General features: G+C 44.1%; 1 protein-coding gene across 1 annotated transcript in view; it reads left to right on the forward strand.

The window, feature by feature from the left end:
• Positions 1-3328: 3328 nt before the first annotated feature.
• LOC105906201 (astrotactin-2) overlaps positions 3329-17422 on the forward strand; it is a 381484-nt gene continuing 367390 nt past the window's right edge. Inside the window, exon 1 of the mRNA XM_012834351.3 lies at positions 3329-3860. Within this exon, the coding sequence (XP_012689805.2) occupies positions 3491-3860 (370 nt within the window). The 5' untranslated portion in view covers positions 3329-3490. The remainder of the gene's footprint in view (positions 3861-17422) is intronic.

The raw sequence follows: 17422 nt of genomic DNA on the forward strand, positions 1-17422 counted from the left end.
TACCTCTATTCAGAATCCCTGCCTTCTCCAGCGGCATTGTGGGATATAAAAGGGGTGTGAATAGGCTGCAAAGGACCATCTTTCAGAATCTTGACGTCTAATACTGAAAGGTTTGATCGATGTCGCCTTTAGGTGCTACCCTCTTATACGGAATCTTCTCTGTGCACACTGTTGTTATGAGACTGTTGTCACTGTTCAACATTTGTTCCTCAGTTTCCATAGTTTCAAACTTCACTTCTTCTCATCTGCAGCCTTTTACATGGAAGTACGTACACTGTGCTCTCATCATTATTTTACACACCAAAGGATTTTGACGCAAACTACATTGTGTTTGTGTGTGTGTGCGTGCGTGAGTGTGTCTTTGCCTAAACAATTGTGCATTTAGAAATCATGTTTCCATACCAAAGTAAAAGTCTGTTTACAAAAGTATTTAATTCTCACAAAGCACAACTGTTGAAATAATACTGTGATATAAAAACATAATGGAATAATAACAAAGTGCAATCAAATAACCACAGTCAACAAAATGAGATATTTTCACTTTTCTATTTGCTCTATTATGCTTTTCTATAAGTTCACATTTTACAGTAAATATTTATTTGTATTTATCAACGTGTACGGCTGTCATAGGGCAGGATTTGGTGTCTATATTTTAACCATCAATCCTCACCTCTTGTCAATTCAAGGCATGAATGACAAACAACTACAATCTAAATTATATCATGCAGCCAAAGACTCTGGAAGCAAGCAACATTGATTTTAGTTTGTGTGTGTTTGTCAGCAAATACACTCTTAGGGGGGAAAAAAGGCGTTGAGATGTGTCAGTATTTCTGTTCCGGCTTACAACTTGCAAATGAGTCTTTGGAGGTCCCTATATGGCATGAGAATAAAGTGTGTGTGTGTGTGTGTGTGTGTCAGACATGTTCAAAGACTCTGCCACATCCTTGGTGCTCTGAACTTCTGCTGTGCTTACAATAGTACAGAAAAAAAACTGGTCCTCCACCTCTGTAGCTGAACTCTGAGGACGGCATGATTAACAAGCAGCTCATAATAGAAAGCTTAGGCGAAACGAAAGGACAGAGGCAAGGGACTGTATAATAAATGATCTTCACAACCAAATAAGCACCATTAAAAAAATCTCTTCGACACATGCAGAAGCATGGATGTTTTTTTTATAGCCTCTGTTCATCCTGGGTATATGTCATATTGACGTTCAGAATTTATATGTGCAGCCAGTGCATACTCTGAAATCTCTTGCAGGCATTAAAGTAATGAATTCATGCAGGGTGGACATAAAGCAAACACAGCCCTTCATGTGTAGAGTACACAGGAATGCACATTCAGGAAAACCTTTTTGTCAGTATTTACACAGAGCAGCAAAAACTAGTCCCCGAGTGATATTTTTTTATTGGGCTTTATGTGTGTGTCTTCATATGTCCATTAAGGCAAACTTACATGGAAGACCACGTTGTTTATTTTCCCCTCAAAAGACCTTGAAACCTTAATATGAACAAGGTGACATCCGTTTCACAATCAGTATATTTAGCCTGAAATTTGAAGAAGGCCTACAGAAGGAAGATGATCTTGCGTAAAATGGATGGTAGATCATTTACAGTGAGAAGCATCACGCTACAGTCCAAATTACCAAATGCACTTTGGTTTCAGGATGAAAGTTAGAGTATTATCATAAAATTAGTGGTATTTCACACTGTGAGGTTGACTGCTATCCATGTGTCTATCCCCAGGCTTTCCAACTAAGCTTAATTAGATAGCCTGTCTTTGAATTCAACCAAGACCAAAGCATTATGTCAAAATTATTTCTATATTAGTGAATGTTTCAGCAAATACATGCATTAAGAATGCCATCGATCACACAAGAACAACAGGCTTTGTAGGTCTTATTTTGCAAGAAATGTTTAGATAAATGTAAAAAACACATTTGTTAAAACAGACAGAATTAGTTATACCCTTACCAAAATCAAGCATGGCTGACTTATAAAGGACATTTTGGAGATGTAAACAACCTTGAGTACACACTGTATAGCCCAATTCAAAAGGCAATAAATCCCTTCTCTCCTGATTTCCAGCCTTTTCAGCATGTGTTACTGGACCAGGCCACAAAGAGCAGGTAATGGTGGGAAGGGACAGCTGGCTCACTCATTTGTTGGGCATCAGCAAACAGGCGAGGTGGGGTGAGGCAAGGTTTGTCTCCCCTTTGCCGCGAGCTCAGGGGAGGGCCAGGGCTTCCTCATTACACAGCGGAAACCTGCTTAACCGTCTCCGTCTAGACCGACGGCCAATGCCTTGTTGTCAGTCAAATTCAATTTGGAGGAATCAGAGGCCCGCCTTGGCATGAGGGTCAAAGCAATTTCATTGGCAATAAATCTCATATAACCAACAAGGGACACTGTTTAAAAGCTTCCCATTAGCTGTGAACAGTGCAAAGTTCTCCCTAACATCTTTGTTGGTCTCTCCCCTCACATTGTTTCCTACTTAGCCGTCACCACCACTTAGACTACCTGTGAGAGGAATATGGTGTTTTGTCAGGTTCACACACTAAAAGGTGCAGCAGCACAGGGTACTATTTGCTATGACTAAATAAAAAGAATCATAATCCTGTCTATCATCAATGCCTTGCTAATTGGATCCAGGAATGATACAAATGGCTATGTGCTCTTGGTGTTAGTCTTCATTTCAATCTAATTTCCCACATACACACTTGACATGAAAAAGTCCTGTGGATATATGTAGAAATGTGTGCAAATTAAGAGGCTACTCAGAGGCAACATGCAGACTGGTGGCTGCAGTCTGAGTGGATGGACCCAGTGGGAGAGAGCTTGACAGAGGGAGCATCTGTTTTGACCAATATTTGAGGTGTATTGACAAGCAGATGGCAGCTTCAGACAGGACTGAAATTCAGTTCAAGGGCACAGTGATTGATGAGGATGCGAGTAAGTCTAATGTAACATTTAGTCCAAACCACAAACAGCCTACGGGCTGAATTTTAAGTCGCCCTTTTTCCCAAGGACTATTAAAGCTTGTATACATGGTGACACATAAATAAGCCAGTGATAAAAAGAACTGTTCCAGTGGCAGTCGATATTGACTGTGGAGAATGTAATGAGTACCTGTGGGCTGTATAATTATATGTATTATTCCCCTTTGCATGTATAGGTCTTCATGAATTCCACTGTAAGTAAACTAATGACAGTAGCCTACACAGAGCGTGAGATATAGATGCCAAAAGCTCATTAAATCTCTGAATACATCAATACGATGTTGAAATGAAAGTAATTAAAAACTACAGTGACAACACTCCTAGTTTTTAATTTATTTTTTATAACGCTCATTCGCATTCAGGCAAAATTCCTACTATTCTGAAACAGAAGGGGGAATATTAGAACTATCAACCGCCTTCACCTGTACTGCCGCCTCCTGGACGGCCGTGTCCCCGGTGCAGAAGACGGTGCTATAAACGAGCCAGCATCTTATGAGCCCCACACTCAATGCACAAGAGCTGCGAGTGGAGAAAGGGATGGCAACGCGAATACCCAAACTGTTCCTCCTTCTGGGGCTGTTTTTGTCGGGGACCGTGGCGGCTGGAGGAAACCGAGCGGGACCCGTGCATGATGAGGACCGGGAGAAGGAGACCGACACGGAAAGCCCGTGCGAAGTTAAAACCGTGACCGTATCTACCCTGCCTGTGCTCAGGGAGAACGAGTTCAGTTTCACCGGTGGTGGCTCGGGAAACGTGGCCGGAGGGGAATCCCGACTACTGTTGTTTGTTCGGACTGACCTACCGGGAAGAATATCTGTACTGGATGATCTGGACAACACTGCGCTCCCGTATTTCACGTTAGGTAAGATGTCATTACCCCGTGCCCACGGCTTTCTTTCAACTGACCCTCCACATGCACGCGACAACAATGTCAGTTTTTACCAGACTGTCAAGAGAACTGCAGAGATAGCTGGTGCTTTTCGTCAGTGTGATATTTTTAGTTTTGATATTTGTTGTTGTCACTAATGTCAGAATTTAATTAATCTTCATATGTGGAAAGCTAGTCCTAACTAAAGTGTGTGGTAATGTCCGCATACATTTCGCGGGATTTTGAAGGAAACATTTCAGCCACTTCGTATCATTTTGTTTCACGGCAGCAGGAGAGAACACACCACGAGTGTTCTGATTTAATGATAAAACACCAGCATTGGCAAACAGCATTACATTCGACGAAGAGACCAAACATTTAAGTTGTACGTGTACACGTGTGAGACGGGCTTTTAGAGAGATGAGACTAACGTTACTGGATTAGTACAATTACTTACTGCTTTTAATTAATTCATCTTGGCGTGTTTGATCTGAACAACTTCTGCTGTGCGTATTCCAAACCGAAAAGCATCCAATCGAAGGCCCTTTGAGTTCAGCTGATATGCTACGAATGTAAACGAGTGCTTTGGTTGGCTGTGTCAGAAGTCCCGATTTCAGGGTCGGTTCTCTGAGCAGAGGTTATGTTTTGGGCATTTTAGAGGCACTAACCCCGAATCGGTCAGTTTTCCCCCGCCCTCTAATGTGTAAAAATTTCATCGACACACATCATTTATTATCAGGACATGTTTATTAAGAAATCTTTATTTCCTAATAGATTTTTCATAGAAAATCGTAAGTGAGTTTGTGAACTGTATGTATATATAACAGAAGGCCTATGGGTTCCTACTGATTATAAGCATGCATGTCTCATAAATACATACAACTCGCATCAAATAAAATGAGCTTGGTTTGTACCCAGTTTATCAAGCACTCGACTCCACACTTTCGGCATACTAAGTGCCCCCCAGTCACAGCTATGGCCATAGTTTCAGTATTGTGAACTGTAAATATTGAGGGTTAAAAGGCTGGCCGTCTGGCAGGCAAGCACTGTGGTTTTTGAGAGGTAGCTGTCAGAGAATGAAATTAATGTTCTATAGTTGCCCTGATATAGCCACTTATGAATAATATATGCTTTTGTATTTCCAGAGCCCGAAGCGGTTTCACTCACTTTGTAAACAGCAACAGAGCCATAAACCTGTGGACCATTAAACACTGTGGCTGGCTTCTGGGGAGTAAGACCTACTTCAGCAGTGGTACCCCATCAGCCTTCAGGCCTATCAAAGACATCATTCAACTTTACAGTCCTTTAATCTTCAAAAACCGATTGAAGATTAAACTCGGTGCCTCTTAAATTTTAGCTTAATTAAATCGCCAGCAAGATTACGGGATCTTTCTCTTTCATGTGATGCAAAGCGAAGCTGGTGGCTTCACTGATGTCAGCCACTGTGCCCTAGCATTGCTTTTTGCCATGGACTAGATGAAGGCCCGAATCTGCTGTTTCATATTTCTCTGCCTCAACGGCTGACAGACTGCAGGCTAGTCGAAGCTCAGGCCATATGCTTGTAAATCACTTTCTCTTTCTCATTAAAGACACGTGTCTGAGTTTGAGTCATGGCTGTCTCCGTCCTGCTGTCCAGCCATCCAGCACATCTTCTGCACTCTTCCCCATTACTCTCCACCTTTGTCAGGGAGGATCGCTTTTGTCGCCATGGCACGACGGAGGGTTAGCAGCGCCTCAGATAATTTACTGCAGAGGGGAGGGATAAGACACAGCCAGGGCTTAAAGGCCTTTTGAAGCTGTTATGAGAGAGAGAGAGAGACAGAGACAGAGAGAGAGAAAGATACATTCAACCTGAACTGTCCGTGTCCATTTGTTTGCTGTCCTTCAGTGGAGGTGTGGTACATCGACCGGGCATCCAGTCTCAGTTCAGTCATAGTCCCTCCAAATGACAACACGTACTTCAGTCACAGTCATTTGGTGTGTGTGTGTGTGTGTGTGTGTGTGTGTGTGTGTGTGTGTGTGTGTGTGTGTGTGTGTGTGCATGCGATTGCCTGCCTGTGTGTGTATTTGTGTGTTTTCCTTCTGGCTTTAGTGAACCCAGGTTTATGAGTGGCAGAGTGGGGGTGTAATCCCGGCTGTACAGTGGCCCTACTTCTCCCGGCAGGTCCCCAGTCTGCTGTCACATGGGCCACCTGAATGTGTAATCAGCATGGTGGTTAGAGTGTGCCAGAGTGACCCAGTCAGAGGCCCACACACTCCATGAAGTATTTAGCTGCCTGCCTCCCCGCCTGCCTGCCTTCCTCTGACTGGAAGATCGGGTTGAGGGAGCCCCATCGTAACGGAGCAAAGAGTGTTTCATGACGCAGGGTGTCAAAGGGAATGTTAAAAGGGTTTTGTATGCACTCCAGCCCGATAGAGGTTTTCTAACTACAATCTGTGAGAGAAGCGTTTTAAAAAACACTTGAAGCACGCGGTTCCTGTGTTCTCTCTTTTTTTTCTCTCCTCCCTCCATCATCTTTCGGTCGTGTTTGTTCTCCCCAAGGGCTGCGGATTCAGCCCTCTGTGCTCAGAAGCACAACAGGAGAGGCCGCGTTTTCCCTCTCCGCTGGCTTTTAGAGGGGGAAAACAGCTCGGCACTGACACCCCAGGAGGTGTGATTGCTGCGGCTGGCTCGCACCACACAGTGTGCTCTCTCGCGTAAAAGCAGATGAGAATAAAATGCCAGCCCTGCAGACCACGCTGTATATTAGTTTCAGAGAGTAGCCCCAGAGGAAAAGAGAGAGAGAAAGAGAAATGGATAGATGGATGGATGGATGGGTCGAGGGAGGGAAGGAAAAAGGAGGGTGGTGGAAGAGAGATGCGTGCACGCACAGAGAGAGATAGACATGGATGGATGGATAGATGGAAGAATGCAGGGAGGGAGAGGAAGAGAGAGAGGATGGAAGAGAGAGAAGATGGAAGAGAGGTGTGCACACACGCACAGAGAGAGAGAGAGAGCATTTAACTGACCACTGCTTAACCACACGGCCCCAGTCTGTAGTCTCAGACATGATTTATGGCCAGAGATGTGTGGAGAGCAGAGAGGCCAGCGAGAGCCCTGCAGGACTGCTGCACAAGTTGAGCTCGTTTTGCATGATGGCCTCCCTCTATCTGTTTATGTGCGGCACAGGGCCACAACCAGCCTTAACTCCTCAAGTACCGCTGGCTCAGGGGACGTGCCCACAGCAAGTACCTGCTAGGGAGCTTAGTCTGATTTATCTCTACAAATGGACATATTTTCTCGGAAAGGATTGTATCACTTGCCTTAAGGTCTCGATGCCTGTACTCATGTATGGGCTGAAAGGCATATTTTGTTCTCTCCTTTATTTGCTGTATGTTCTGTGTGTCTCATGAAGGATTCTCCTAATGAAATGTAAAAGTGATTGATTTGGTTACACTCACCTTGATAAGATTGGCTTCCATCTGTCTGTAAGAGGTTATATGTGCCTGTCAATCATGTTTGACCTTCCAGTCAGGGCATTACAGAAGCATTGCACATCTCCACAGCACACACGTTTCCTACAGCAACTTATCAGTCTGGGGCTGACCGTTTGAACTCCACTGTCTCAGTCTCACACACAAACACACACACACACACACACACACACACATACACACAAAGGCTCAAAAGCACACACTCATGCACACACACATAGATACACACATACACATACAGTGTTTGGTCAGCTGGTGTTGCGAAAGGTGAAGGGGACAGTAAGTACAAATACATATGAATAAATGCATAAAAATAAGTAAATAAAAAGTAAAAACCTAGTCATGTCCACAGGCAAGAGTGTGTGTGTGTGAGCGAGCGAGAGAGAGTGTGTGTATGTGTGTGCACGCATACAAGCACAGTCTCACCATCCTCTCTGCCAAGCACTGCTGTACATTTCAATCACCCGTCAGATCTTTTGCTGTTCTGTTTATGGGGAGCGGTGTGAAAAGGGCAAAGGTCATGCGAGGTCACGCCTCACTGCGGCGGTAGGGCTGTGTTCTCCATCAGGCCTTTCAGCTGTCTCCCGTCACCTCAAGCACCCTGCCAATGATCGCCTGGGCCTCCATACATTTTAATGGGCCTGAACTCAGATGACTCTAGCAGTTATTATGAACTGGGTTTGCAGGCTACATCAAAGCTTTGTGCAGTTATTTCTAAAGCATTTGTTTTGATTGTACTTATAATGGAAAAATACATCCTGATTTCAGCAAGTTGCTATTGCAGTGTTCAGGTGCTCTGTCGTGTGTGCTTGACTCACCAGTTTCTACCGATGAAACATGGTAGTGACAGACTTAAAGGCGCAGTCCACGATTATAATCCAGTACACTTTTTGTCAAATCCAGGAAATTGTTCTTTACGGTCCTCTAGTTGTCCATTCAGTATGTGCACTCAAATAAAATATATATGTACAGTCCTGGGTCTGTAAACGGGAAACAAACATAGTGTCTCGGATCAAGCCATAAACAATTCCAGCCAATCAACACATTGGCTCAGGAGCATGGAACGGAGAGGTGTAATTTTATTTGTGGAGCTCAAATATCAACAACGTTTTGCCAGAATCACTGAGTCTATCTTTACGCAGTCATGGGGTCTTAGCTTTGGGGATAGAGGCCCTTGGTTTGAGCCTCAGAGAGAACTGGTTTCATTATTATTCTTCGACCTCACTGCTCATAGGGAATAATGGAGTCTGCCCCATTACCATTGAAGCTGTGTAGCGTGTCAAACCTGGAAGAGGATGTGAATTAATCCATAGGGACACCAATGAGGGTGTATTCAATCATGCCATGATTGGGGAGTAAATAAATTAGTGGCAGAAGATGCATCCATGCACTGACTAGAATTCAGGTAATATTATTCTCAACCTGTTATTCTCAGATTGAAGTGCTGTTTTTGAATGTTCAGATCTGCAGCAGTGCTGAAAGTAGGGCTTTGTCTTTTTTTCCATCGCTTTTTCTGAGGGGTCTTAAGGCATCGCATTTTGTGATCCTAAAATAGCTTAAAATATTCCTTTGGTCGGGGAAAAAGAGTAGGAAGAGTTACTTTTATCTTTTTGTTCATCTGTGATTACCCTTTGGAAAGAAAAAAACGAAAAAAAATCTGTTGCCGTATTTCTGACATTCTAAGCTCAGGGCTTTTGCAGTGTGCCAGTTTTCATCCTCAGTCACAACTAAATTACTGGACAAAGCAATGCAGAAAGCAGCATCAAATCCTCTGGATGTGCATAGGTAGGGACTTTGTTCTTTGTCTGACATACACTGCCAGTTTCTGCCTCCATGGTGCCTACTCTTGTAAAAGAAAGTTCCTTGCTTACGTTTAGAGACTTTTTATGTGTATCAGAAGAAAACCTCAGAGATGTGATAATCTATTGTGTATCAAGAGTAAACATTGCGTGATTGCACTTATGTTAGATCCAGACTGTTCTTCGCGGCAACACGTATAAACCGGTTATAGTACCAGGTGTGAACCCCTTAGTGAAACTGTCACATTTCGCTGAAGTGAAAGAAAAGACAAATTGGTACTGCTTCAGAATCCACATAACATGGTGAGAATCTACTGTGTAGTCTTAAATTAAAAAATGGTTTTGCATTACAAAACTCACTTACAGTATCCTTAGATATCCTCCCCGATCTGAGTGGCCATGCCAGTGGTCAGCAGTCCAGCTGCTTCTATAGAAGTCCAGCCCAGTTCTGCGTGGCCATGCTTGAGACATGCTGCAGCAAAGACGATCCTCTCCTAATGATACACAGGCTCTCTCGTGCTCCTCAGACTGCAGCTGAGCACAGAACAGGTCAGACCCAGGTTCTGGAAATCATAGCTGGTTCAGATGGAGAGAGTACTGACCTCTGGGCCATCATCTGAGAACACATGTGCACTGTTGAGTAAGGCCTGAAGCACATAGCCTCAGCTACACAGCTCTGCAATTATGTGTGTGAGCATCAGTGTAATCAAGTGTCATTTACGTCCATTTGCAGCAGACAGCGGGAAGGTAGCAGGGCTAGCACACAGAGAGGCACTCTTTTATTTCTCTGTTTGACAACCCTAGGTAGTCTGAGTCAGGTCTCCCTTCCCCAGACCTCCATCAGCTTATTTTAGTGTAAATTGAAACCCGTGGGCCCTACCCAGATAGTGCTTGACTCTAGAGGATCTGGCCGCTCTCTTATCTCCACATCAACAGCAAAATGAAAGCAAACCCAGCCTTTTTTTTTTGTTTTGTGGTAGCTATTGTTGTTTTTCCCACTCTGCCTCGATGGGTCCGCAATCTGACAGTCAGTGTGGCTTTGATGGATTTCTATAGGGTATTGTTAGTTGTGGCTTATTGTATAATGCATTGCGCCTCCCCGACAGTAGCTGTCTCGCCCTCAGCTCCGTGTTTTGTAGAATTGTCTTTATCACGACTTCAATTTACAGCTAAGGATTAGAGAGCTGGCCCTGACTCATCCTTATCGCCTCTTCTGGATGCCTCTGGAAAGCAAGCGGCTCCGGCTGCCATTCTGTTTCCTCTGCGGATTAAGGAACTTTTCATTTGGAAAGTTAACTTAAGGGACCGCGAGCATGGGAGCATATTAACACGGCACTGATTTATTAAAGTAATGCCCTGACGCTTGCTTGTTTTTAGGCCCTGAGTCTGTGTACGTCCTCCTTCGTAGCTGGTTAACAGCCATCCAACAATGGCGACTGTGTAATAGATTCACTTCTCAAATAGAAACGGTGGAAAGGAAGTGGAGAAAAGAAAGGAAGTGCTTAATAAGAGGAACTTGAAACTGAAAATCAGAGATTAGGGTGTATTTTGAGCAAGCTTATTACTGCTGCATCAGGTGCCTTTTTTTTCTTTGACTGGTGCATCAAATTATGAGAACCAGACATGACGGAGGGTTTCATTTGGAGAGCTGGAGGTCTATTATTGAGCTGTTGAAAATGGATGGACTATTTTAGTTCTGATGGTTAGAAAGGGGATCAAAAGAACTGAGAAGGAGGAGAAAGAAGTCGGTTGGTTCATGAGTAGGTGTGGAGAAAGGACGCTGGCGCTTTGATGTAAACTCGACCGCGTCTGAAGACAGCTTTTGATTGATCACAGCGCCAATTTGAACCTCCACCTCAGATGTGGTATTAATTTCAGCAGCCTGCGCTCCATCGATAGCCCTTTGATTGGTGTTATTGTTTTTCTCTTCCTCCTCGTCTCCCCGGTTCCCACTCTCCCACTCTCCAAGACCGGCAGATTGAGTTGCCAGCATCTGGCTGCCGAAATAATGTGACACGGTTGAGCGTGTCAGGTGATTGTGTTTTTGAAGAACTCCAGTGCATCACTCTTCTCAAAGTTCCAGAGCTTTCATGACTTTGTTCGAGAAAGTTCTGGAACTTTCATCGCTTTGGGAAAGTTCTGGGATCGGGGCTTCTGGGATCGGGGCTTCTGGGATCGAGGCACCAGCAGTGGAACTCGGCTCCCTGCCTTGCAGTGGGAGCTGTCACATCACACCCATCACGCCTGTCACTGCCTGACTGTCTGCTCGTCCAATCTTGACACCTTTATGCGCGCTTCACATCGCACAGTGGAAACCATGTCATTATCTCTGCTCATATTGACAGCCTTCATCAAAAGAGGACGGCCTTGTCCAGCAAATCAGAATGCCACAGAAATGATGTACTTTTTTTTTATTTAAGCACCGATTTAAGAGAGTCTGAAGAATAACATGTTTTCATTCTTGTCTGTCCAACCTTCAGTGCTGTAATTACCACAATTCATTTGACAGTCATGCCGTGCCTCCACAAGATATTTTGGACAGGTTCTGAGGAAATAACAAAGGGAAATTTGGTTGTGCTCAAAATTGAAGGTTTTACAAAAACAGTCCTCTTTGGGCAAGCTGAAGTACCGTTTCTCTGTGCCATTGCAGGTGTTGTTTACGTGTGTGTGTGTGTGTGTGTGTGTGTGTGTGTGTGTATGAGTGCAGAAGTGACTTGTGTTGGTTGTTCACTCGCTCCGGTGTTCAGAATTATAATCCTTTAGAGTATAATTTGTGTAAATCACACTACCCCATCCCTCACAGTTTCCCGCTGAAACCCATAATATGAGTGCAGTACACCCCCTCTCCCCTCCCCCCACACGCACCCTCCCCATTGCACTGCATATATGCTGACGTGGAGCTTGTTCTGTTGAGGTGCTGACAACTCTGTGCCTGATGTGTGTCCCCCATGGGAGAGTCATTGGCGTCAAGGACTCCAGAAGCCTCTCCAGCTGGGGTCACCTGGCTCCTGTGCTCTCAGGCCCCAAGCAAATTTGTGCTTTCTTTTTTTCCCCCCTGCTCCATATACTGTATATTTATCCTTTCCAAAGTCATTTCCAGAAAGACAATGGAGAAGTGCTTAGCATGTAGTTTTGCCACACTCAAACTAGTTTGCTGAAGACGGAGGGCTTTGCATGTAGTTTCCCCACATTCAAACTAGTCTACAACAAAGTTCTTGCTAAACAGCCGAAGAGGAGTCAGTTCTGACTCAAATTCAGCATTTCAAGCTTTAGAAGTGAATGTATCCAGGCATGTGCATCAAAAATGGCCCGGCAGCTTCTCCTGCTAGGTGTGTGTGTGTGTGTGTAGCAGTAGAACAAGAAGCTGTGGAGGATGAAAGAGAGCCAGTCAGTCCTGCTATGGGCGTCAAAGTGGGTCGGTGGTCACCCTGAAGTGTGTGTGTGTGTGTGTGTGTGTGTGTTGTTTGAAGGTGACCTCCCAGCGGCTCCTTTTAACTGCTTTCTCCAAACTGCTGAGTGAGGGGGTTAAAATAAACCCACACACAAATATGAACACACATACACACACACACACACACACACACACACACACACACACACAATTGCTTACCACAATAGGCACAGACTTACTCAGAGGGTCATGGAAGCATGCTTACTAACACACATTTCTGTATATTATTCTCATTTGTTTACTTCGCACTTCACAAAAGGCAGCAGGGTGATTATTATAAGTGGGAAGGACAGTATTTAGACATATGCTTTCAGTCAATTAAGAGACTGATTTGAGAGAGAGAGTGAGAGTAACGGACCTTTGATTTGTCTTAATTTCAGTCTCAACATCTCACTCAGACACACAACTACATTTGCGAAGCAATTTGCGACCTGAGCTGTTCATGCTCCTTCATCAGCACTAAAGATGAAATCAGGCCTTTAAATACACAATACACAATTAACACGAGTCCTTTGGTCATCCACAGGCAATCTGGCCAGCACTGTAAATGTGTGCCATTGTAGCCTTGCTCTCATTAACCATAAACACTAGCCCTGTGGTTACGCTGGCTTATACTCGTTAACTGCCTTAAATTATTGCTCGTTTATGAAAGTAATTGTTGTGGTAATGCCTGAAGTGGAGAGAACAAAAAAAGAATTCTAAGGTATTAGATTTGACTTGGAATGATGGAACAAATGAGTGTGCTTTGACACAAAGTAGTTTGTTTACACTAGAAAAAACAAAAACAAACAAACAAACAAACCTTAAAACAACAACAAAAAGATTTTCATCTGTCCTGTATCAGGCCATACCGATCCGAACTGTTTAACCCAGAAGGTAAATTCCTAACCCAGGAAAAAGTGCTTCCTTTAAAGTAAAAACAGAGCAGACTATGTACAGGGGGCTATACGTGGTTACGTGGTTTAACTGAGTTAACTCAGAGTAGGTGGTAAACTTACTAATAGAAGAGCCCTATGGATTTGTTTTGCTAGGAGAATAAAGGTTTGCAGGCCCATTGGTGGTGGTGGTGGTCTGTCTCAGGGTCCGATGAGCAGTTGTTGGTTATCCTTGAGCCGAGGTAAACAAGGACATCGTTGCTGTTGACTAAACAGGGTGACTGTCCTGACCTCGCCGTCGACTTTCACATCTCTGACCTCTGCAATGCGGACGATGTCCTGCTATTTACCATACTGGACATCCTGGATGAGGCTTTTAAAGCTCTCAGTGAGGAAGCTTCGCCCCTGGGCATTACCAGCTTCAGCTAGGTGAAGATGAAACTTCGGTGCAACCTAGAAGGGCCCTTACATCAGTAATGTGAAATGAAAAAGTTCTTCACTTCACATATATTCTGTCGTCTGTGCTCCCCATACACGTTGTTTTTTTTTTGGTTTGCCATTGATTTTTAATTGATAGTTTTTCAGGTGGCCTCATGCAACAACATTATCTTACATTTCTGGTAAGAGAAAAAATAAGAGAAGTCCAGATGCACCAAATGTTCTTAACTATCCACATATACTCTTACCCTGGTGTGCTGAATTATGAATCCCACTTGACCATGAATTGGTGTGGCCTATTGTCATTAGCAGAGGAAACGCCACCCTAAATACTATGTAAGGGCAGGTGTTGTGCCGTGTGCAAATACTCTGGCACATGGCCTACTTAGTCAAAGCATCTAAGAACAGTCCGTAAGCCATTCAGAAGCTGAACACACGTAATATCACCTCAGGGGTTTTATAGACTTAATTGGGATCAATGGACCAGTAGTATTTCTTGAGCCCACAAATGTAATAATCCAATAATTATAATTAGTCTAAAACATGAAATAATCTAAATTTGATTAAATGATAATCGTGCATTTTTTTGTGTTCCTCAGATTTAAAACATGTTTCCTCGCATTGGAGAAACAATTTGGGGACTGAAAATGAGATGTTTTCTTTTTTTTCTTTTAGTCAGAGTGCTCTTAGTTGTTTTGTATCTTTTTAGGTGTGTGTGTGTATGTCTGTGTTTTTGTAATTGCCTGCTGGCCGAACATAGTGTCATTATTTTGTTTATTTGCCATTGCAGCAATTTCACACCTTGATGCCAGGCTTATGAGTTTCTGATAAATGTCAGAAACCAGGTAATCTTTTGCTTACTCACACACTCTTGCAAAGTAGGCAGGGGAATATTGTTGATTCTCCATGTCTACTGTGCCTTAACACACACACGGTCATCAACACATACACACACACACACACAAACGCACACTCACTCACTCACACATACACGCACACACCATAGATACTCTGTTTCTCTCTTTCTTGCTTGCTCCCCCAGGCCCATGTACACATGCATACATTTAACACATTTGTATGCACACACACACACATACACACACTCTTATTCTTACAGTTCTTGCTTCTCTATTTCTTTCTCTCATTCACTCACACTCATTGTCTCTCACTCACAGACACACACGCACGCACACACACACACACACACACACACACACACACACATACACACATACACAGAGTCGAACCTCCCCAGGCATACTGTAACTCATTACTATGCAGCACATACACTCCCACCTGAATCCTCTGCTGAATTTTCACTCAGGTATTTGTCTAGCAGAAGCTTAACTTTGATCCCGCTCCAATTATCCAGCGCAGTGTTAGCGTGAGCCCCGTAATGCTCAGGGTCTCAGAGGCCGCGTGTGTTTGGAGTGGCCCGTGAGCAGCTGTCAAGACCATCTATGCTAATTCACCCAAGTCTCCCATTTACAACTCCTTCTTAATGTCCCCACGTGACCAAGAGCACAGGGCCACAAGGAAAAAGGCCTCTGTTTATTTGTAATGTAGCTCCATCCATATTTAATATGTGCGTCCTTCATCCAGCCCTGTACTTTGCTTTAGGTGTTGTGTGTGTGTGTGTGTGTGTGTGTGTGTGTGTGTGTGTGTGTGTGTGTGTGTGTGTGGGGGGGGGGGGGGGGTGTGTGTTTGAGAGTGTGTATTTGCTTTTGCCAATACATGGACTGGAACTGGGTGTTGATGTGTGCACACACACACACACACACTAACTACACTTCTCTAAATATTGCAATACACCCAACACATGTTGTCGCCCTGTAAACCTCCTCAGTGTTCTCTGTCATGTCTTCGACTCGCTGTGTGCCACTGGCCCGTGCTCTACCACCCGGCTGCCCGCTGTTGTGTGGAGTAAGCGGGCGGCGCCACCCCTCTCCTCGCAGCGTGATCCGTCTTATCCCAGATGCTGGGTTGGATGAGGATCTGATGACAGGGAGGGCCGGCGCACTAATCCTAATTCACTGTCATGTTCAGGGGAGCCACATTTCTGGATGGCCACAGCCTGCCAGCTGCAAGCCCTCTGAAGAAAGTCATTTGTACAGAGATGAATTTCCGTCTTCTAAGCATGCATGTGATTGGCAGTGCTTTTGAAATATTCGACATGCCACAAATGTTGCTGAAGCCATATCAAAGAGGTCTGGTTTGTGTGTGTGTGTATGTGTTTGTGTGTGTGCGTGTGTGTCTTTGGTGTGCGTGTGTGTGTGTGTGTGTGTGTGCATGTCTGTCTATGTGTGTGCATTCCTGTGTACGGGTGTGTGTCTGTGTGCTAAAAGGCCATCACTATCTAACCATGTGATGGGTGGTTTTGTCAGCATCCTGCTCCTTCCTGCTTGTCTGTGTGAGGCAGTGGACTCTGCTTTCTCCAGACTCCAGCAGTTCAGTGATTTCCTAGCTCAGCCCACTCTAAAGGCAGTTTCATGGTCTTTTGCTGACAGTGCCAGGCCTCTGCAGGGTCGGTGGTTACTCTACCTGCACATATCACAAGGCACAACAAAAACCCTGTGGTCTTGTTAGGATCAGGATTTCCACAGGGCTGTCGGTTGAGTAACTTGATCTTTTTTGGCGGCTCAGCATAGTTACTCTCTCCTAGTCCTCTCCCATCTATGTAGCCATTTGGCATTGGCTTGATATACTTTGGTTGGAGACCTCAACGTCTTCAGCATATTCAGCTGAATGCATCTACAGACACTCAATATGTCTTAATTTTTAAATATTTTTGATAATTCCACCTCCCACCTGCCTAGGGTTGATCGAGTGTTCAGAGAACTAATCAATTCAACATAGACCCTCTCTCTCTTTCTTTATCTCTCTCTCACTCTCTCTCTCAGCGGTGTGTCTTCTTCTCCGCTATTAAGAGGCAACTTCCTGCTCTCTAAACAGCTTCTGCGGAAGCTATGATTTGAATGGGCATCGAAGCACAAGGCAAACTGCTGTAGGTGAAATTGGTACCAGCCTCACATGGGAGTACCAGACTATGTAGGTAACTTACCCTGTGAGCAGGAGCCGGGTGAAATTGTGTGTAAATTGTGATACCGTCTTTGCGAGGGCCACCAAGACACACTGGTGCTGTTCTTGCAACAGCAACAATATGTTGGTAGTCTCACCCGATTGGACAGGCATCAACCATTCAACACAAAGGCAGATCAATTAAGTTGAACACCTAGGGGGCGCCACACAAAGTGTAGTGTCCTCCACGTGGTCAAAATAATGATAATCCACAAATCAGTCTCGTTAAATATATCAGTCTCATCAAATATATTATACTATCAATTTGTAACTCTGATTAATAATTAAATTAATAACTACAACCAAAGTTACCTTACTAATAGTATAGTTGAAGGTCATTAGAATTCTGAATAGAAGAGGTTGGCAACGTCCATTCTTGTGTAACATTAAATAAACCAGCGTATATAAATCAAAGTATTTATTCACACAATGATAAGAAAA

Source organism: Clupea harengus, chromosome 12 (genome assembly GCF_900700415.2).
Source record: "Clupea harengus chromosome 12, Ch_v2.0.2, whole genome shotgun sequence".
In the NCBI taxonomy this organism is placed as follows: Eukaryota; Metazoa; Chordata; class Actinopteri; order Clupeiformes; family Clupeidae; genus Clupea; species Clupea harengus.